This window comes from Mobula birostris, chromosome 32 (assembly GCF_030028105.1).
Source record: "Mobula birostris isolate sMobBir1 chromosome 32, sMobBir1.hap1, whole genome shotgun sequence".
Lineage (NCBI taxonomy): Eukaryota > Metazoa > Chordata > Chondrichthyes > Myliobatiformes > Myliobatidae > Mobula > Mobula birostris.
The window spans coordinates 30,015,253-30,038,751 of NC_092401.1; the positions used below are offsets into that span (position 1 = coordinate 30,015,253).

Consider the following 23,499-nt stretch of genomic DNA (forward strand, 5'->3'; position numbering starts at 1 on the left):
TATACATTCATTCCCAGGAGGAGATCATTTGGAAAGGCTGATCTTTGTCCCCAGATTAGCTGGTCCAGCTTTGGCACCTTTAACTTGCAGGAGAAGATGCACATGCTCCTCTGAGATGTGCCACATCTGACAGTGCAGCACTCCCTCTGTGCTGGTCTGAGCTTGTGGGATATAGGAGTAAACGGATCTCTGGCCACTCTATGGACCATGTGTTGGGGCTCATATGTCTAGTCACTGCTAGGACCATGTGTCTGGTCCATTATCTCTGGTCACTGTAAAAACTGTATGTTGGATCCTACATGGATATGGTCACTGTGTACTAGGTCCCTCATGCCTCTGGTCATGTTAGGTTTCCCAGTGGGTAGTGGAGAATGCAGATGGCTGATATAGTTCTGGGGATAGAAAATTACTTTTGGTTTCCCCTCTCCCACAGTTTTGTCAGCGAGAGGAATCCTATGGTCAATACTGTCAGCTCCACTACGGTATGGGTGAGGTTGTTGAGGATGTCCAACACTGCAGAATGGGAGCAGCTTGTGCAAGGGTTGGTGCCCAGAGGGAATGGACAATCATCCCTGTCTCCAACACACTTCCAGTTACCTGTGAGTTACTTAGTGAGGCAAAGTGCCCCTGTACCAAAGAAACTGTAATAGCAAGATCAAGTGGATTTGTAACTTCATGCAGTAACCTCTGGTCTTGTCTCCGCCCTGAAAATTAGGCAGCTTCCTCCTCACCACATTCTCTTTTAAGAACTAGAAGGGAGATAAGGATGAGTTTTCTTCTCCTGTAGGTAATTGTAGCTGTAACAGGACATCAGAGGAGGGGTGAGTGGTAGGCACACAGATTGCTGTTGAAAATTCAGAGGCAGATCCACTGAGCACAAAATGAACCCACCACCTGGTCCTTACATCTTGTCTTGGATCTCTTGTCCGTTGATGCATCTGGTCTCTGTGACCCATAATGTCCCTGTTTACCAAAGCTCCAACAATTCCCATTTTGAATTTTCCAGCTGACTGAGACTTTAGCCTCCATCTCTGTGAAAATGGTCTTCCTATCTACTGCAGTCTGTCTGGCTCCAGGGGTAAAGCCTCACCCCCTGTTCGGCACTGCACTTCGTGTCCCAGGGAAATGACTCTTCTCAATTCAGCCAATCAAATTCAGCTGTGATCTTAAAGGGATCAATTAGATCATTGCTTCATTTTCTGTACTCAAGGGAATGTGGATCCAGTTAATGCAAGTGGTCCTTGTAATCCTCTTTGCACTTGAGTCATCACTGAAGTTATGAGTTATCATTGTAGATCTGGATCCATACCTCCTCCCTCTGAATATTTCATCAACATGTACTTGTTTTTTAAACATTTTTGTACTTGTCTCTACACTTCCTCTGGCAGCTCATTTCATGTGCCCTTTATGTATGTGAAACTTGCCCCCTCAGGTCCCCTTTAAATCTTACCCCTCTCCCCTTAAACCTGTGCCCGCTAGTTTCAGTCTCCCCTAGCCCAAAGAAAAGACTGTGACCATTCACCTTACCTATGTCTCTCATGATTTTATGAACCTCAGCCTCATTTATTCCAGGGAAGACTGTCCAGTCTCTCTTCACAGCTCAGACCCTCCGATCACGGCAGCATTCTGGTGAAACACTCTCCTGTACTGTCTCCAGCTCAGTCATACCCTTCTATCATTGAGTGACTGCAGGTAATTCTCCAAACATAGTCTCACCAATGGCTTGTCTAGTTGCAGCAAGACTTAACAGCTCCTGCACTCAGCAAAATGCTGGAGGAATTCAGCAGGCAAGGCAGCATCTATGGAAAAGAATTGCCATTTCAGTTCAAGGTCCTTCATTGGTGTTGATGAAGGGTTTTGGCCCAAAACGTCAACTGTTTACTCTTTTCCATGGATGTTGCCTGGCCTGCTGAGTTCCTCCAGCATTTTGTGTGTATTACTTTGATTTCCAGCATCTACTGATTTTTCTCTTGTCCTGCACTCAGACTCTGTTTTCGTCTCCACAGATGCTGTTTGACTTGTTGAGTGTTTCCATCAGTTTCTGTTTTTATATGATGTATTCCTTTACATTCAGTTTGCAGCTATAATCTTATTAAATAGCAAAGGAGACTTAAGTGGCTTACTACAGCTCCTGAGAGATCATTGAAAGAGGGAGTGTTACTCACCAGTGCAGCCTAGATCAGCTTCAAGCTTGAATCCTGGTTGGCAGGGTTGACTTGACACCACAAGAAGGGACAGGATATAACCCAGGCAAAGCACTGTCAAAGTAAAAAGGAATGAGACATCGCAGATCTACGTCAACCCTAAGTCTGCTAACTGGTTCTACCAGCTCTGTTTGCATCTGTACCTTGGCTTTAACACTTAGCTCAGGGGCTGAGGGTTTGTTCTGTGATTCACGATTGGTCAGTGCTCTCTGGAGTCTGGGGGATGAGGGCTGATGTAATTCACACGGGAGAGGAGGAGGAATACTTTCCAGCATTCCTAATGACAGACAGACATACCTTATTGATCCCGAGGGAAATTAAGTTTTGTTACAGTTGCAACAACCAAGAATAGAGTATAAATGTAACAATATAAAACCATAAATAATTAAATAATGATATGTAAATTATGCCACATGGAAATATGTCCAGGACCAGCCTATTGGCTCAGGGTGTCTGACCCTCCAAGGGAGGAATTGTAAAGTTTGATAGCCACAGGCAGGAATGACTTCCTATGATGCTCAGTGTTGCATCTCGGTGGAATGAGTCTCTGGCTGAATATACTCCTGTGCCCACCCAGTACATTATGTAGTGGATGGGAGACATTGTCCAAGATGGCATGCAACTTGGACAGCATCCTCTTTTCAGACACCACCGTCAGAGAGTTCAGTTCCATCCCCACAACATCACTAGCCTTATGAATGAGTTTGTTGATTCTGTTGGTGTCTGCTACCCTCAGCCTGCTGTCCCAGCACACAACAGCAAACATGATAGCACTGGCCACCACAGACTTGTAGAACATCCTCAGCATCGTCCGACAGATGTTAAAGGACCTCACTCTCCTCAGGAAATAGAGACGGCTCTGACCCTTTTTGTAGACAGCCTTAGTGTTCTTTGACCAGTCCAGTTTATTGTCAATTCATATCCCCAGGTATTTGTAATCCTCCACCATGTCCACACATGGAAACAGGGGTTACCGGTGCCTTAGCCCTCCTCAGGTCCACTACCAGCTCCTTAGTCTTTTTCACATTAAGCTGCAGATAATTCTGCTCACACCATGTGACAAGGTTTCTCACCATAGCCCTGTACTCAGCCTCATCTCCCTTGCTGATGCATCCAACTATGGCAGAGTCATCAGAAAACTTCTGAAGATGACAAGACTCTGTGCAGTAGTTGAAGTCGGAGGTGTAGATGGTGAAGAGAAAGGGAGACAAGACAGTCCCCTGTGAAGCCCCAGTGCTGCTGATCACTCTGTCTGACACACAGTGTTGCAAGCACACGTACTGTGGTCTGCCAGTCAGGTAATCAAGAATCCATGACACCAGGAAAGCATCCACCTGCATTGCTGTCAGCTTCTCCCCCAGCAGAGCAGGGCAGATGGTGTTGAACGCACTGGAGAAGTCAAAAAACATGACCCTCACAGTACTCGCTGGCTTGTCCAGGTGGGCGTAGACACGGTTCAGCAGATAGACGAAGGCATCCTCAACTCCAAGTCGGGGCTGGTAGGCGGACTGGAGGGGGTCTAAGTGTGGCCTAACCATAGGCCGGAGCTGCTCCAGAACAAGTCTCTCCAGGGTCTTTATGATGTGGGAGGTCAATGCCACCGGTCTGTAGTCATTGAAGCTACTCGGGCGTGGCATGCGGCACAGGGACGAGGTAGGACGTCTCCCATAACACAGGAACCCTCCGGAGCCTCAGGCTCAGGTTGAATACATGGCGAAGTACTCCACATAGCTGAGGGGCACAGGCTTTGAGCACCCTGGTGCTGACACCATCCAGGCCTGCAGTCTTGCTTGGGTGGAGACGTTTTAACTGTCTTCTCACCTGTTCCGCTGTGAAGCCCACCGTGGTGGTTTCATGTGGGGAAGGGGTGTAGTCATGAGAGCAGGGTGGGGGGCTGTGAGGAGGAGGGGAGAGTGGAATATGTGCTGGTTGGGGGCCGACAACAGATGAATCGTGGGGGATGGGCAGGGGCCACAATGTCAAATCTGTTAAAGAACAGGTTAAGTTCATTGGCCCTGTCCACACTGCCTTCAGTTCCTCTGTTCCTAGCTCACTGGAACCCAGTGATGGTCCTCATCCCACTCCAGACCTCTCTCATGTTGTTCTCCTGGAGTTTCCACGCAAGCTTCCTCCTATACCTGTCTTTAGCCTCTCTGATCCTGGCTTTTAGGTCCCTCTGTATTGCCCTCAGCTCCTCCCTATTTCCATCTCTCAATGCCCTCTTTATAGCATTCAGGATGTCCTTAATGTCCTTTGTTACCCATGGCTTGTTATTTGAATAACAAAGAACAGTTCTTGCCAGAACATTGCAGTCCACACAGAAGTTGATGTAACCAGTGATGCACTCTGTGAGCCCATCAATATCCTCTCCATGTGGCTGACAGTGCCTGCCAGTCTGTCACCTCAAAACAACCCTGGAGCGCCTGATGGGTGAGCCCAGAACCAGAAGCCACAGTTTAAGAATTAGGGGTAGGCCATTTAGAACGGAGTTGAGGAAAAACTTTTTCACCCAGAGAGTGGTGGATGTATGGAATGCTCTGCCCCAGAAGGCTGTGGAGGCCAAGCTTCTGGATGCTTTCAAGAAAGGGATGGATAGAGCTGTTAAAGATAGCGGAATCAAAGGTTATGGGGATAAGGCAGGAACTGGATACTGATTGTGGATGATCAGCCATGATCACAGTGAAATGCGGTGCTGGCTCAAAGGGCCAAATGGCCTACTCCTGCACCTATTGTCTATTGTCTATAAGCCTCCTCCAACTATTTCCTCACTGTCCTCGAGGTTGCAGGTTTACTCTTCACCAGAGGGCACGTAGCAGGGTTTGAGATGCACCAGGTTGTGATCTGACCTTCCCAGTGGGGGGAGGGGAGAGGAACTGTATGCATCCTTAACGTTAGCATACATCAAGTCCGGAATCTGGTGATGTTATTCCTAAAGAAATCCAGACCCTTTCAGGAGCACTGCAGTAGAGGACTGTTCAGAATTTTAGGATTGTTGTATTATTCACAGGATATTCTGCAGATGCTGGAAATCCAGAGCAACACACCTAAAGTGCTGGTGGAACTCAGCAGGTCAGGCAGCATCTATGGAGGGGAATAAACAGTCGATATTTTGTGCATAGACCTGAGACCTCTTTTTCCATTCCCCATTCTGGTTACCCTCTCACTCTTTCTCTACTCCTCACCTACCCCTGGTTTCCCTCTTCCTTCCCTTTCTCCCATGGTCTACTCTGCTCTCTTATTAATTTCCTCCTTCAGCCTTTACCTCTTTCTTCTGTCATCTCCCAGCTCATTATTTCAACCATGTTCGCCCTCACCTGGTCTCAACTATCACCTGCCAGCTTGGTATACTTTCTTCTCCCTCACCTTCTCATTCTGGCTTCTGGTCCCTTCCTTTTTAGTCTTGATGAAGAGTATTGTCCAGAAACATGACTGTGTAGTCCCCTTCATAGATACTACCTGATCTGCTGAGGGGTTGGGGGAGGGTGTGGGTAGAGTGGTTGGTGGGGGGGGGGAAGAGTTTGGGGGAATGGGTGGGCAGAACCGCTGAGCAGTGGTCAGGAATGAAGGCCTGCTGATTTTGCCAACAAGCAGATCTGTGCTTCTAGAGCCTTCTACAGCGTAGTTAAAAGGGTTCAGGAGGTTAAAATCAGATTGGATCCTCTTTGAATACAAAGATAGCAGGAATGTGCTCAAACAGGTGATTAGAAAGACCAAATAGGGGACCATAAAATGTCCTTGGCAAGCAGGATCTTCGGAAAAAGAGGGTGAGTCAGGAGAAAGCAGGAAGGAAGAATGTTGTGCTTGGACTCAGAGCAAATTGCTGAGGTACAAAATGAGTATTTTGTTTTGCTATTTACCAAGGAGAAGGAATTGGAAGAGAGTGGATACAGTGGAGCACACTGATGTGCAGAGACATGTTGAGATTAAGGAGCAGTAGTGCTAGGACTTAGGAAAAGCAATACAATGGATAAGATTCCAGGACCTGATGGCATATATCTTACAATAGTGAAAGAAGCAAGTGAGGAGATTGCTGGGGCTTTGACAACAATACTTGTGTCACTAGCACCGGGCAAAGTCCTGGAATACTGGAGAGCGGCAATGTCCTGCCTTTGTTCAACAAGGGAAATAGGGATAATGCAGGTAATTATAGGCCAATGACTGGTTCAATTCTGACCTTTGGCGATGTCTGTATTGGGTTTGGATCTTCTCTATGTGACCATGTGGGGTTCCCCTGAAGATCTGTCAATCGTCCCATGTGGAGGTCAATAACACACTGGGTAGGCAAATAACAAAGAATCACAGGGAGCTGATGGTTGAGAGAAAGGGTGAACGACAGGGCTGCAGGGAAGTGAGGATGTGGGAAACAGGGCAGGTGGGCCCGCTCTTCTGGTCACAGCACAGAACCCGTGGGCTGAATGTCCTCCCCCCCCCCCCCCCGCCTTTCTGGGCACTATCGGTTTTGGAGAGAAGGAGAGGGAATTTGCAAGGACAGAATTCCTGAGCTGAAGGCAGTTCCATCAATGCTGGAGCAGTGAAACGGAATGCAGGTGAAGAGGCCGAAGATTGTTGGAATACAGATACCTTGGGGGCTGAAAGAAGCTGTATCAATGAACAATCTATCAAATCCACTAACTTCTCAAAACACTGTGTAATGCTCAACGCCAGCACTGCCAAACCCACAAGGGGCTGTTAGCTGTAGGGTATCTCCAATCTCGGACTTCTTCCCTACTTACTGCCGTGTTGGGCTGCCAAGGATGACATCCTCCCACATTCACAGGAATGTCCTCCTGGAAAGCAGGGGAAGAGAATTCTCCCATGAACTGTTTTGTCAGAACTGGTGGGAGGGGCAGATTTTCCTTGACTCCTGTTTGGAGATTGTTTAAGAAAACATATTTCCAAAGATACTTTTATAACAATAAAAGGAAACAGGAAGTTCCTGCCTTATTTAACTTCCCCAGTCATGTAGTGGAATGTTATTTTTATCAGTAATACTGTTGCCAGTGGTATTCAAACTGGAACCCCACCTGCAAGCCCCCCCCAGCCCCTCCATCCCTGAACAAATTGGTGACCCAGATACTAACTGGCCCCAGCAAGTACGAAGACTTTGCGCGTTGACAAACTCTGCACTCTGTGTGGGTTCCCTGTCTGAGCCAGGTTAACTGGTTACAGCAGAGTGTGGTGCAATGTGTGTTAGCATTGTGTGTTACAGCAACGTGTGGCATTGTCCTAAAGGGACATCCTTCTGTGCCCTCTGGTCCTAGTTTCCCCCACTAATAGAACCATCCTCTCCACATCCACTCTATCTAAGCCTTTCAATATTCAGTAGGTTTCAATGAAATTCTCCCCTCATTCTTCTCAACTCCAGTGAGTATGGGCCCAGAGCCATCAAATGCTCATTCCCTGTATCATTCGTTTAAACCTCTGAATTCTCTCCAATGCCAGCACATCTTTTCTTAGATAAAGGGACCCAAAATGGCTTACAATAGTCTGAAGTGCAGTCTGTCCAATGCCTTATAAAGCCTCAGCATTACGTCCTTGATTTTAATATTCCTTATGAAATGAATGTGAACATTGCATTTGCATTCCTCACCATCGACACAACCTGCAAGTTATTCATTAGGGAATCCTGCACGAGGACTTCAAAGTCCCTTTCCACTTCTGAACTTTGAATTTGCTACCCATTTAGAAAATAGTCTATGCCTTCATTCCTTCTACTGAAGTGCATGACCATATACTTCTCTACACTGTATTCCAGCTGTCACTTCTTTGCCTATTCTCCTAATCTGTCCAAGTCATTCTGCGCATTCCTTGCTTCTGTAGGACTACCTGCCCCTCCACCTATCTTTGTATAGTTGGCAATTTTTTTAATATAATGTTGTGGGTGGTTGGGACAGAGAGGTCAGAGTATGACAGGATGGGTTACTGGAAGCTCAGGCTCAACCGGGGCTAGATAGGGGAGTACCATTGTGTCGGTGAAGCTCAGGTGTAGGAGAGACCTGGGGGAGGGTAACTGATGAGTTACAGTTACATTCACGCCACTGCACGTCTCCAGACCCAGTCGGATTGGTCATCTCATTATTGGTGGTGTCCCTGGAGTCTCATGGCTGGGTGAGAAATGTGAATGTCTGGTCACTGGCTGTGATCCCTCTCATTCCACAGCCACCCACGGGTGACATTGACTCTCACCTGAGAAGTGAGCTCCTTTGAATGAAGCTGCTTAGATTACTGAGAGTTTTGACAATCTGGGTGATGGGACAGTGGGTAATGGACATTGCCAGACTGGATGCAGGTTGATCAGAGGACAGAGAATAGCTAATTCATTAGTAGTTTGAGAAAAACAAAGCTCGGTAACAGTCAACCGGTTGTCCGTGCCATTTACACACAATTAAATACCTGTAGAGTACCACAGTTGTTGCTCTGTGGGATGTCTAACAAGCTTCCATTAAAGAAGTGAGTTACTGATCGACAAGCTGCTCTGAGTGAGGTGGGTAATGAAAATGTGGACAGGGAAGAGAGTGAGGTATTAACGGGCAGAGGAGGCTGCTTGCATTTTACTGCTCTCTCTGTTCTCCCATGGTTGGTACTCACCCCACTCCGGGCTGCTGCATCTCCACTCCATGGTTCTGCTCTGCTGAAGAACAGGCTCCAGTAACAGCAGACAGTGTGGCTGTCAGAGTCTGCAAGGAAGCTTTGCACTTGTATATGACTGGCCCAAGCTCAGCAGCTTGAATAATAACCAGGGTGGGACTCTTAAAGCAGCACTGCCTTGCTTGCGCAAAGCTGTGACTGGCTTTGAGGAACTCTGAGATAGAAACATAGAAAACCTACAGCACAATACAAGCCCTTTAGCCCATAAAGCTGTGCCGAACATGTCCTTACCTTAGAACTATCTAGGCTTACTCATAGTCCTCTATTTTTCTAAGCTCCATGTATCCATCCAGCAGTTTCTTAAAAGACCCTATCATTCCGCCGCCAGCAGCCCATTCCATACACTCACCACTCTCTGCATAAAAAAACTTACCCCTGACATCTCGTCTGTACCTGCTTCCAAGCACCTTAAAACTATGCCCTCTCGTGCGAGCCATTTCAGCCCTGGGAAAAAGCCACTGACTATCCACACGATCAATACCTCTCATTATTTTGTACACCTCTATCAGGTCACCTCTCATCCTCCGTTGCTTCAAGGAGAAAAAGCCGAGTTCACTCAACCTATTCTCATAAGACATGTCAACCCCAATCCAGTCAACATCCTTGTAAATCTCCTCTGCACCCTTTCTATGGTTTCCACGTCCTTCCTGTAGTGAGGTGACCAGAATTGAGCACAGTATTCCAAGTCGGGTCTGACCAGGGTCCTATATAGCTGTAACATTACCTCCCAGCTCTTAAACTCAATCCCACAATTGATGAAGGCCAATGCACCGTATGCCTTCTTAACCACAGAGTCAATCTGCATAGCAGCTTTGAGTGTCCTATGGACTCGGACCCCAAGATCCGTTTGATCCTCTACACTGCCAAGAGTCTTACCATTAATGCTAAATACTGCCATCATATTTACCAAAATGAACCACCTCACACTTATCTGGGTTGAACTCCATCTGCCACTTTTCAGCCCAGTTTTGCATTCTATCAATGTCCCACTGTAACCTCTGACAGCCCTCCACACTGTCCACAACACCCCCAACCTTTGTGTCATCAGCAAATTTACTAACTCATCCCTCCACTTCCTCATCCAGGCCATTTATAAAAATCACAAAGAGTAGGGGGTCCCAGAACAGATCCCTGAGGCACACCACTGGTCACCGGCCTCCATGCAGAATATGACCCGTCTACAACCACTCTTTGCCTTCTGTGGGCAAGCCAGTTCTGGATCCACAAAGCAATGTGCCCTTGGATCCAGTCCTCAGACAGAATGATAATTTCATGGAATAGCAGGTACAGGAGGAGGAGATACTTCAGTTTCTCGAGGCTTCATCAGGTCCTCTGCATGTCCTTGCATGATCCCCACGTCTCTTTGTTCCCTGGAACTCATTATCCTCAGTCCTCACAGACCTTGGATGGAGAACCTGAGATAACAGCCACAGCAGCCTGTGTCTCTCCCTGAGGACAGGCCCCTCAGCCATGGGAAACCCACTGAATATTCCAATTAAAACAATCCTGTTATTTCCAGGGTTTGGTGATTTTCTTGGGATAAAACAGGATAATAATCCCTGTGTCACTTTGTGCAGCTCTGGGGTTTCACCCATCACAATGATGCAATTTCTGACCCAGCCCTTCCTGTCTTCTTCCAATGCACTACAATTTCTGGGCTGCAGTCTTCCAGCACCTGCCTTACCACAAACCCATCTCACTGACAGGTAGGTGATTGTGTCACATTACTGGATTTGGAGTTGTGACAGCTAGAGACAATAACGTATGAAACTTTGGAGGGCACAGGTACTTCTACCACATGCATAAACAGCACATAACAAATTATAGACACATTAGACTCTGCAGCTGGATGGGAATAAACAGTTGATGTTTCAGGCCAAGAGCCTTCATCAGGATGAGTTAAAGATTTGCTTTGGTGCATGTTTTCAGTTGTTTCTGTAATATGTTGGGGTTTTTCCAAAAGTCTGCTAGGTAGAAGGAAGATTCTGCCAACAACCCAGTACTCTGATGAACTAACACTGGGGTCTTAGTTTAGTGCTGACTATTGGTTAGTGTGCCATGTTTAATAACAGAGCTGAGATACAGAAAATGGTGTCTGTTCCACTATTCAGTCGTGGCTGGTTTTTCCAACCCCATTTTTCTGTCTTCTCCCTTAATCCTCTTATATATCAAGAATCTTTCAATCCTTGCCTTAATTGCCACAACAATGAATTCCACAAATTTTCCACTCTCTGGCTGAAGGAATAGCCTCAACCTCTGTTCTAAAGGGTCATCCCTTTATTTTGAGGCTGTGTCCTCAGGTCCTAGACTCTCCTTCTGAAGGAAACACCTCCTCTCACCATCCATTCTATCCAGAACTGTTGGTATCTGGTTGGTTCCATTTACAAGGGTGGTACACATTCAGTTAGAGGATGTGGAAATGATAAACGAGTCTCCAAGTTTCTAAACGCAAACACAAGGAAATCTGCAGATGCTGGAAATTCAAGCAACACACACAAAATGCTGGTGGAATGCAGCAGGCCAGGCAGCATCTATAGGAAGAGGTACAGTCAACGTCTTGGGCCGAGACCCTTCGTCAGGACGAACTGAAAGAAGAGATAGTGAGAGATTTGAAAGTGGGAGGGGGAGGAGGAGGGGGAGATCCAAAATGATGGGAGAAAACAGGAAGGGGAAGGATGGAGCTAAGAGCTGGAAAGCTGATTGGCAAAAGGGATACAAGGCTGGAGAAGGGAGAGGATCATGGGACAGGAGGCCTAGGCAGAAAGAAAGGGGAAGGGGAGCATCAGAGGAAGATATAGTGAGAGGGACAGAGGGAGAAAAAGAGATAAAGAAAGGGGGGGAATAAATAAATAAGGGATGGGGTAAGAAAGCAAGGAGGGGTATTAATGGAAGTTAGAGAAGTCAATGTTCATGCCATCAGGTTGGAGGCTACGCAGACAGAATACAAGGTGTTGTTCCTCCACCTGAGTGTGGCTTCATCTTGACAGTAGAGGAGGCCGTGGATGGACATATCAGAATGGGAATGGGACGTGGAATTAAAATGTGTGGCCACTGGGAGATCCTACTTTCTCTGGTGGACAGAGCATAGTTGTTCAGCGATACGGTCTCCCAGTCTGCGTCGGGTCTCGCCAATATATAGAAGGCCGCACCGGGAGCACTGGACGCAGTATATGTTCACGCACATCTGCTCTCACCCTGTCCTCTGCCACCCCACTATGGATAGGGTTCCCTTTGTCCTCACCTACAACCCCAACAGCCTCCGGGTCCAACATATAATTCTCCGTAACTTCCGCCACCTCCAATGGGATCCCACCACTAAGCACATCTTTCCCTCCCCTCCTTTTCTGCTTTCCACAGGGATCGCTCCCTACGCGGCTCCCTTGTCCATTCGTACCCCCCATCCCTTCCCACCGATCTCCCTCCTGGCACTTATCCTTGTAAACAGAACAAGTGCTACACATACCCTTATACTTCCTCCCTTACCACCATTCAGGGCCCCAGACAGTCCTTCCAGGTGAGGCGACACTTCACCTGTGAGTCGGCTGGTGTGATATACTGCATCTGGTACGACCTTCTATATATTGGCGAGACCCGACACAGTCTGGGGGACTGTTTTGCTGAACACCTACACTCTGACTGCCAGAGAAAGCAGGATCTCCCAGTGGCTACACATTATAATTCCACATCCCATTCCCATTCTGAAATGTCCATCCATGGCCTCCTCTACTGTCAAGATGAAGCCACACTCAGGTTGGAGGAACAACACCTTATATTCCATCTGGGTAGCCTCCAACCTGATGGCATGAACATTGACTTCTCTGACTTCTGTTAATGCCCCTCCTCCCCTTCTTACCCCATCTCTTATTTATTTATTTATTATTTTTTATTTTTCCCCTTTCTTTCTCTCTCTTTCTCCCTCTGTCCCTCTCACTATATCTTCCTCTGATGCTCCCCTTCCCCTTTCTTTCTGCCTAGGCCTCCTGTCCCATGATCCTCTCCCTTCCCCACCCTTGTATCCCTTTTGCCAATCAACTTCCCAGCTCTTAGCTCTATCCCTCCCCCTCCAGTCTTCTCCTTTCATTTCGGATTTCAAATCTCTTACTAACTCTTCCAGCTAGTTCTGACGAGGGTCTTGGCCCGAAACGTCGACTGTACTTCTTCCTATAGATGCTGCCTGGCCTGCTGCGTTCCACCAGGATTTTGTGTGTGTTCCAAATTGCTATACTACATTTCCCAACCTCTGTGGTCAAAGGTGTTTTGCATCTGTTGCACCTTTACCAAAGCTTTGCCCACTGTGGTAAGCAGAGGCTTACTGCTCTGAGATAGTGAATGGAGCCGTTCATTTCCAATGCTGTTGGACAGGTGGGAGTAATGCTCCTCCACATGGTGCCTTGGAATGCAGATTGAGAACTGATTTGTCATGCCATCAGGAAGAGAGCACCTGTAGCATTGCACCAGCCTTCGGAATCCACTGCTGACCTCTGCTCAGAGGGTGAAGTTTCACAGTTGACCTGTGTTTGAAGAGATTCATCTTGGATCAATACCAATCCATTATGGAGAACATACAAAAGCCTCTGATATTTGCCTTCCCTATTAAAAACAGAAAGATGCACCAATAAAACCATTTTTCCAAAATGAGTGACAAGGTAGCAGAGTGGTTAGTGAAACAGTATAAGACCGGGTTTCGATTCCCACCACTATCTGTAAAGAATTTGTATGTTCTCCCCATTACTGTGTGGGTTTCCTCCCACATTCCAAAGACACACAGTTAGGGTTAGTGAGTGTGAGTCTACTTTCTTGGCACTGGGTGGATGCCAACACCTGTGGACTGCCTAGCACAATTCTTGCTGATTTCATTTGATGCAAGTGATGCATTTTATTGCATGTTTTAATGGACATGTGACAGATAAAGCTTATCTTTAATTATCATTTTGTCATGTTTTTTATTTTTATAATTCAGGAAGTGTACAGGAATTTTAAAATACTAACACTGCAAACTTTAGGCAATATTTCAGATTATTTTTCCAGCATTCCCAAAGTCTGCCTGGTTCTAGTGAATGTTAACACCAGATTTCATTGTGATTCAAGCTGGTTTTGTTTACATGACTTTTAACCTTCCACATCTCTGTATTGGAGCAGGTATGGACCATGTTTTACAAAGCCACATTCTGGATATAACTGAACACCTGGTCTCAGAGAAGAGTCTTGGTGAACGAGCAGGCGGTGGAGAGCGAGGTCCGGAAGACAGTCCACTTTGAATTCTAGTTGAGGTCTGTCCACAGTCCACATACCACTCACTTTGTGATATTGGCCGAGGAGTCAGGTCCTGACCTGTCCAGAGGGACCACTGCATCTGTTATACCTGTCCAAAAGGCAGAAGAGTCCTTTCTTTAGCATCATTAAAGGACATAATTACTCAGTCCCCACTGCACTGCACAAGCCCCCAGACCACAGGACAAGAGTAAAACCAACAAAATGACAGCTGGCACCTGCCATTTCATCCACACAAAGGTCTGTCTGTGTGAATCACCGACCATGGGCGTGAAACTTCTTTGGCTGGGTGCTGGGTAAAATGTAGGAAGGTAAAATAATGCATTCCTATTATAGGAACAATGTTAAACTGGAAATAATGTGGAGAAGATTTACAAGGATATTGCCGGGACTCGAGGGGCTGAGTTATAGAGGGACGTTCACCAGGCCAGGTCTGTATTACTTGGAGTGTAGGAGAATGAGGGATGACCTTAAATGTCTAAATTTATGAACTGGATGGTAGCAGCCTCTTACTGCAGGGTAAAGGAGACCAGAACTAGGGGCAACACACATCAAAGTTGCTGGTGAACGCAGCAGGCCAGGCAGCATCTCTAGGAAGAGGTGCAGTTTATGTTTCAGGCCGAGACCCTTCGTCAGACCCTTGTCCTGACTTTGTCCTGACGTTAGTCCTGACGAAGGGTCTCGGCCTGAAACGTCGACTGCACCTCTTCCTAGAGATGCTGCCTGGCCTGCTGCGTTCACCAGCAACTTTGATGTGTGTTGCTTGAATTTCCAGCATCTGCAGAATTCCTGTTGTTTCTAGAACTAGGGGCATAGGTTTAGGGTGAGAGCAGAGAGATTTAAAGGGGACCTGAGAGGAAAATATTTCATGCCAAAGATGGTGCATATGTGGAATGAGCATTCAGAGGAAGTAGTTGAAGCAGGTACGATTATATCATTTATGAAGCAATTGTACAGGTACATGGAGGAATGGGGCTTGAAGGGATATAGGCTGAATGTAGGAAGTTGAGACTAGCTGGGTGGGCACTCTGGTTGGTTAGGCTGAAGGGCCTGCATCTGTCCTGTATTGCTCTATGACTCTATTGCACAGGAACAGGTCTTGTGGACCACAATGTCTGTGCTGAACACAATGCTGAATTCAGCTAAATCTCTTCTACTTAAACAATGTCCATATCCTTCCATTCTTTGCACAATCATCTAAGAGGCCGTTAAATGCCTGTGTAGTATTCGCTTCCACCACCAGCCCAGCAGTGCTTTCCAAGCACCCACCATTGGGTATAAAAAGCTTTCCCTTCGAACTTATCCCTTTTCACCTTACCCACTTTCATGCTGTCTGGAGTTAGGTATTTCAACCCTTGGAAAAAAGATACCAGCTGTCTACCCTGTCTATGCCTCTCATAATCTTATAAATGTCCATCAGGTTCCCTCCTCTGCTCCAGAGAAAGCAACCCAAGTTTGTCCTGCCTCTCTTTGTAGCTCATGCTCTCTAATCCAGACAGCATTCTGGTGAACTGTTTCAACCATATCCATGTCCTGTAATGGGATGACCAGAAATGAACACAAAGCTTCAAGCCTGGCCTAACCAAAGCTTTATACAGCTGCTTGACTGTGACTTCTTGACCCTTGCAGTCAATGCTCCAAGTAAAGAAAAGTGAATGGAGTGTTCCTGAACATTCTTACAGGAATTTTGTTCTGATGGGGTGGAGTATTAAGGGCGAGGGCTATAAGGAGTAAACACTCGAACCTTCCCCCCCCCCCCCGCCTCCCTATTGGGCAGTGTACTCACCAACGTACTGGTAATTGGTGTGCTGGTGAAGCTGGGGGGGAGGTAGTATTGAGGGTAAGGGATGTAAGGACAGAGTGTAAACACTTAGGACTTGCCCCACTGTTGGACAGCGGACTCACCGACACTGTGGTCATTGGCATGCTGGTGGAAGCTGAATCTGTGAGGCTTGATCTCTTCCAGTTTCTGCACATTCTGTTCCAGCAGGAACGGTATCCGTCCCTCACCTACAGATGTGGGTCAGGTAACAACACATCAATTAACCCCACAGGAGGGGATGGAGGGGGTAAGTGGCAGGGAGGTTGGAGATGGAGGGGTTGTGAGGGAGGGTGTAGTGGAGGAGGTGGTGAAGGGGTAGGTGGTGAAAGGAGAGGGGCAAAGAGGGAAGTGGGAGATGGAAGGAAGGGAGGTGGGGAGATGGAGAGGAAGTGGTGGGTGAGAAACAGAGAGGTGGAGGAGTGAGAGGGTTATCTAGGCTTTTAAAACATATAAATTTAAATTAATAAGATAACATTTTAACCTCTAAATTCATTACTTAAATTGTCAAACTGAGATTAAAAAAGTAATCTGTAAATGTAACAGATTAATCATCAGAGCATCTATAATTTTACAATAAAAATAATGCTGAGAATATGAGTTGTAAAAAGTCCTTGGAAGTGAGCCTGGAGGTCAAAAGCTTAGAAAGGCCATTGCCAGTCTCTCTGACAGTGAACTCCAGCAGATCCCCATTCTCTGTCTGTCCAGAGTTGGGGTTGGTGTTTTGGCCCCACCACAGGCAGTGAAGAGTAATGTGGCTAACTCCCTTTACACGTGGAGAGATTTGCTTTGCTACATTGAAGTTGTTTGAAGGAAAGGCAGGTAGGCAGAAAATAAATCCTCATCTGTTGTTCCAGAGACACTGTTCATTAGTGAGATGAGGAAAGGAGAGGGGATGGTATGAGAGAGGCAGGATGGATTGAAGATGGGGAGTAGAGAGAAGCAGGAGAGGGTACAAGGAGGAGAAGGGAAAGGGCATGAAGAGAGGGAGAGCACAGGGGAGGATGAAGGACGAGGAGAAAGAGGAGATAAGAAAGCTTACTGACACCATGACATCAGTGTTCTGAGATTTCATGTCCAGCTCTGTCATCTTCAAAGGTTTCCTCATGGACAGGCTACTCCCAAGCCTGGAGCCCCGAAAGCCTGTGGAATGGGTGCTGCTGGATCTGCTGACTTGAACCTACACACTACAGTGGTGTGGCTCCTACTGTCACTTCAGGGGGAGGGAGACAGAAACAGGATGGACATCTCTTGCAGGGAATGCAGTCAGTCAGGGATAAATCGTACCTGTTGATTCAGCAGACAGAGAATGAGGAAGATGAGGGTTCCCTGGAAACTGTGGATGATGGTGAAGAGGTAGGTGAGGATGGTGGTTGTACCGTGGAAGTGAAACAAACTGAGAATCCAGGTGCAGCCCAAGACAAACCCCTGTGCAATGGCTTTGAAGATCAGTTTTCTGTGAAGAATTCAATGAGACGTGATTAGCTCTGGTCATCTGGAGCTACAAACAATTTACTGGAAGAAATTAGTAGGTTGAGCAGTAGGTTGTGGGGTGGGGTAAGGAGGAATAACAGTCAATGTTTTGGGTCGAAACTGATTAGCTCCAAATCTCTTCTTGTGCTAGATGTGTTGATGGTGCCAACTGAATCACTATTATGTACATCGAATTTAAGTCTTTGCAAACTAACCAGCATGGCAGGAAAGTGAGGAATGACCTCTCCTTCCCCAACTCCCTCTTCATCGTTAGAGTCTGGGACCACCTTGTATCCCGTGCAGATGCTGGTTGGTGGGGCTGGTCTTTGACACGGTGTGGGAACTGAGAGTACCATGTTTATCCTTCAGACAAATGAGACTGATGTTCATGTTCATGTTTATAGGATCTTGTTGTGCACCACACTTCAACAACAATGTTTGAAGAAGCACAGACCTGTCTGTGAGATGCCTCAGGGCATTCACTGGCTGTGACAGGTGCTCCAGAAATACATCTTTCTCTTTAACATTAACACTCAGAACCCCTGCCAAACCTCTCAGGAAAAGCTGTGAAACTAATACAAGCCCCTCAGCTGAGAAACACCAATGTTGGTGTTTTGTACACCTGCTCCACACACCCATAGCTCAGTGTGCATTACTCCATCCAGGGCTGGTTGCAGCACTTGAGGGAGAGCTGTATAAGTACAGTCCCCTCACTGAGGGTACTGTAGTTCCTGCTAATGCTTTGTATGTTGAAGACGAGATATCTTTGTTTGTAAACACAAGAGATACAGTAGATGCTGGAAATCCAGAGCAACACTACTGGAGGAACTCAGCAGGTCAGACAGAACCAATGGAAGAGAATAAGCAGTCGAGACCTGTTGAAGGGTGCCGGCCCAAAACAGTTTCTCTTTATTCTTCTCCATAGTTGTTGCCTGACCTACTGAGTTCTGTCATATGTTGACATACAGCGCTGGTCTGGGTGAATGAGGTGGGCTTCTGTCACAACTGCAGTTCTAATTGTCACCACTGGATCAATATTCTAACAATTTCACTCTGTGCAACCTTCTGTTTGAACCTTTGCCCATGTGCCATGGAGTTGTGGTTTTACACAAAAACAGGCCCAACTCACCTATGAGGAGAGATCGAGTTGCCTGTACTCGCTGGAATTCAGAATAAGAGAGTATCTTATAGAAACAACGTAAAATTATGAAAGGGATAGATAAGATAGAGGCAGGAAAAAGTTGTTTCCACTGGCAAGTGAGACTAGAACTAGGGTACATAGCCTCAAAGTTCTGGGGAGTAGATTTAGGATGGAAATGAGGGGAAATCTCTGCCCAGGGGAGCAGTGGAGGCTACCTCAGTAAATATATTTATACTTTATACTTTACTGTCACCAAATAATTGATACTAGAACGTACAACCATTTAAGACAAAGTTAGCTAGATGTTTGCATAGCAAGGGAATTAAGAGTTATGATGAAAAGGCAGGTAGGCGGAGCTGAAGTCCACGGCCAGAGCAGCTGTGGTCTAAATGGCTCAAAGGCAAAGCAGGGACCAGCCAGATAACCTACTCCTGCTCCTAGTTCTTATATTACCCCACACTACTCCAACTATCTACATGGTCCTATTGACCAGGGCCCAACTGCCCTCAGAATTTTCCTCAGGTCCCTTAATTTAAAACCTCTTATTCTTCATCAGAGAAGCAGCATTCACAAGAAAAACAAATTAAACATAAATGATACACAGTCTTTACGAACACAAAGATTTTTCTTGTAAAAACTATATATAATTTATGCTTAATTTCTTTTGAAAATGCTACTTATCTGATGCTATGTGCCTGTGATGCTGCTGCAAATAAGTTTTTCATTGCATCTCTTCACACATAAATTTGTTTGGATTATGATAAACCTGACATTGACTTCACTTTTCAACTTCTGCCTGTTGATCAGTGTCTTTGGTTTTACAAAACATGGGAAATACAGGGACAGGCTCTTTGGTGCATGATGTTTTGTGGAACGAAGTAAACGAGTAATTAAACACTTGGCAAAACTAATCCTACACAATGACCATATCCTTACATTCCCTGTACATTCACGTACCTATTTAAGAACCTCTTAAGTACCTCTGTCGAATATGCCTCCATCATCACCGCTGGAAGTGCATTCTATGCACCCAGCGCTCTGTGTTTTCTCTGTTACTTATTGGCAGAGTTGAAATTTAACCCCATTTATCTCTTCTGTTTTATCTCAACCCAACAACAATCCACTGCCACTGCGTAGGCCTCATCCTCCCACTACCTACAATGATTGCTCCACCCAGCTCCATGTGGACAGGCAGAAGTTTTAGTCTTAGTGTGGTTGGGAGACCTCCTGTTCCACCAGCTCCTTGACGCTGGCTGCACTCACCTCGTGTCCTTGATCTTGGTGACCTCAGTGTTCAGGTGGGTGATCTGCGTCCTCAGCTTCTGCATTGTCACCATGAACAGAATCATGTTAAACTGGAGAGGGGGCAAGAAGGAATACCATGGGTTAAAGCAACAGGAAAGCTCATCCTGTGCTGGGTGCTGTTGTTGTGATCAGTGTGTCTGGATACTCCTGCTATGTTTTTCATAGAGCACAGAATCAGTCCCCCAGTCCCTGTAGCCAACATAAACATTCCCCCAGTCATCTCTCTGTTCCAGCCCTGTTCCTAGCTCCTCCTGTGTTTATCTGGCTTCCCTCTGTGCACCAGGGGCCAGTGTATCAGTGACCCCTATCAGTAATATTCTGCCATAAACCCTCTCCTTCATACAGAGTGCATCTTGTTCACAAGGTCACACAGTCTCTCCTTGAGGCACTTCCATAGATTCAGGAACAAGACTGGACCATCTCATCTCAAGCCTGATCTGGGCTCTCTACTCAACCTTTCCATTTGCCATCCAGCGCTCTCTGTGTAAGATAAACCTACCAATCTCAATCATCAGTTCAACGTCAACAGCTTTCTTGAGGCAGCTCCCCCAGTATATCCTGGCCCTGATATTTGCCCTCATGGTCTCGCACTGTCTCCAGGAGTGTGTGTCTTGTTTCAAGTGCTGTCACCCTGCTCCTAATTCAACAGGTGTTTTAACTGTAGTCAGCACCTTCATTGTGTCGTGCCCCTCATCCAGGAAACATATCAAGCTGGTTTCAGATCTCTGGAGTCTCAGGAGATGCCCTCAGGGTTATTGTTCCTGTGATGAGACTGGCATGAGCAGAACCATTGAGCTCAACTCTTCAAGACATCCTCACCTTGTTGTTTAACTTCAGATTCCATGGTGATCTTACCTTTGAACCATTGGACTTCAGGCTGATGTGACCTGAAGCAACATAATCAAACGATGGTCAACAGGGCACAATGGAAGAAGTATTTACATTTGTTGGATTTCAAATGCAGGACGCTTTGGGTAAAAGGTATAAGGAACACTGAACATCCTGGATAAAATTTCACAACATATGCCAATGATAATAAACCTGATGCTTTGCAGTTTCTCTGCTAAACATCCAACATCCTTCCTATCACATCGTAAACTCAGCTGACATACTGCCAAGAATTAGAAGCACAAAAAGATTCAGGATCCTTGTTTTGTGGGAAATATTTAACTTCTCCACTGACCAAAGTCACATGCCTTGACCTCATCAATTAACTATGTTGAGATCCTGTTCCACTTGACCACAGCAACCTCCATCAGATTGTACTGTCTGTGCTGGATTTATTTATCCATCCTTTAGGTGTGGGAAATCTGCCATTAGTTCTCTGAGAAATGAAACAGCATCTGTGTGAATTCCTGAATGAAGAGCAGAGATTGTGGAGGTGTTGATGCAGTCAGGACATGAGGCAGTTAAGGAGTATCGAAACAGATGGAAGGTCTTCTTCCTGAAACATTAACTCTTTTCTTCCCGCAGTCTCTGCGCAGCCGATGGGCAGCTTTTATTACCACATTGACTACAACAATAGCTGTCCTCTTGTGATTTGGTCAGTGTTGTAAAATCCCCCTGACCAGTCCCATTATCCTTTTGTTCATCCAGTGGTAGTGAAGTTGTCTGTTTCTCTGTTCCACCTCCTTTTATAGTAAGGTCAAAAGTTGGTGTTAGGATCATGTGGAACATGGAACAGTACAGCACAGTACAGGCCGTTTGGTCTACAATGTTGTGCCGACCCTTTAACCTACTCAGCTGAGCTGGATTGGGTGTTGTGCAATGATCCAGAGGTGATAAGAGAGGTTAAGGTCAAGGAACCCTGAGGGAACGGTGATCACAATATGATTGAGTTCACATTAAAATTTGAAATGGAAAAAATAAAATCCGATGTGTCAGTATTTCAGTGGGATAAAGGAAATTAGAATGGCATGAGAGGGGAACTGGCCGAAGTTGACTAGAAAGGAACATTTGCAGGAAAGACAGCAGAGCAGCAATGGCTGGAGTTTTTGCGAAAAATGAGGGAAGTTCAAGATAGATATATTCCAAATAAGAAGAAATTTTCAAAGGGAAGAAGGATACTACCATGGCTGACAAGTGAAGTCAGATCCAAAGTAAGTGAAAAAGAGAGGGCATACAAGCAAGCCAGAGCTAGTGGGAAGACAGAGGATTGGGGAGCTTTTAAAAACTTGCAGAAGGAAACTAGGAAGGTCATTCAGAAGGAAAAGATGAAATATGAGAGGAAGCTGGTGACTAAAATCAAAGAAGATAATAAAAGATTTTTTAAGTATATAAAGGGTAGATACAGGACCAAAAGAAAATGACATTGGAGATATTGTAATGAGAGATGCAGAGATGGCAGAGGAACTGAATGTATATTTTGCATCAGTCTTCACAGTGGAAGACATCTGCAGTATACCAGACATTCAAGAGTGTCAGGGAAGTGAAGTTTATGCAGTGAAAATTACGACTAGGAAGGTGCTCAGGAAACTTAATGGTCTGAGGTTGGATAAATCTCCTGGACCTGATGGAATGCCCCCTCGGGTTCTGAAGGAAGTAGCTGGAGAGATTGAGGAGTCATTAACAATGATCTTTCCGATATCAATAGATTCTAGAACTGTACCGGATGACTGGAAAATTGCAAATGTTACTCCGCTATTTAAGAAAGGTGGGAGGCAGCAGAAAGGAAACTATAGACCTGTTAGCCTGACGTCAGTGGTTGGGAAATTGTTGGAATCGATTGTTAGGGATGAGATTACAGAGTACCTGGAGGCACATGACAAGATAGGCCAAAGCCAGCATGATTTCCTGAAAGGAAAATCCTGCCTGACAAACCTACTGCAGTTCTTTGAGGAAATTACAAGCAGTGTAATCAAAGGAGATGCAGTAGATGTGGTATGCTTAGATTTTCAGAAGGCCTTTGACAAGGTGCCATACATGAGGCTGCTTAGCAAGATAAAAGCCCATGGGATTACAGAGAAGTTACTAGAATGGGTGGAGCATTGGCTGATCAGCAGGAAACAGAGAGTGGGAATAAAGGGATCCTATTCTGGCTGGCTGCCGGTTACCAGTGGAGTTCCACAGGTGTCGGTGTTGGGACTGCTGCTTTTTACAACGTATATCAATGATTTGGACTACGGTATTAATGGATTTGTGTCCAAGTTTGCCGATGATACAAAGATAGGTGAAGGAGTGGGTAGTGTTGAGGAAACAGAGAGCCTGCAGAGAAACTTAGATAGTTTAGTGGAAAATGAAATACAATTTTGGAAAGTGTATGGTCATGCACTTTGGTGGAAGCAATAAATGGGCAGACTATTATTTAGATGGAGAGAGAATTCAAAATGCAGAGGTGCAAAGGGACTTGGGAGCCCTTGTGCAAGATACCTTACAGGTTAACCTCCAGGTTGAGTCCATTGTGAAGAAGGCAATGTTGGCATTCATTTCTGGAGGTATAGAATATAAGAGCAGGGATGTGATGTTGAGGCTCTATAAGGCACCCGTGAGACCACACTTGGAGTATTGTGTGCAGTTTTGGGCTCCTTATTTTAGAAAGGATATACTGACATTGGAGAGGGTTCAGAGAAGGTTCACAAGAATGATTCCAGGAATGAAAGGGTATGAGGAACATCTGGCAGCTCTTGGGCTATATTCCC

At 45.9% G+C, this 23,499-nt stretch overlaps 1 protein-coding gene across 1 annotated transcript in view; it reads right to left on the bottom strand.

Annotated features, from left to right (window-relative positions):
• Positions 1-23,499, bottom strand: part of LOC140191088 (uncharacterized) — a 100,109-nt gene that overhangs the window by 26,850 nt on the left and 49,760 nt on the right. Inside the window, exons 15-19 of the mRNA XM_072248163.1 lie at positions 19,820-19,911; positions 17,230-17,398; positions 16,029-16,133; positions 8,793-8,847; positions 2,166-2,258 (exon numbers count right to left, since the gene is read on the bottom strand). Of these exons, the coding sequence (XP_072104264.1) occupies positions 2,166-2,258; positions 8,793-8,847; positions 16,029-16,133; positions 17,230-17,398; positions 19,820-19,911 (514 nt within the window). The remainder of the gene's footprint in view (positions 1-2,165; positions 2,259-8,792; positions 8,848-16,028; positions 16,134-17,229; positions 17,399-19,819; positions 19,912-23,499) is intronic.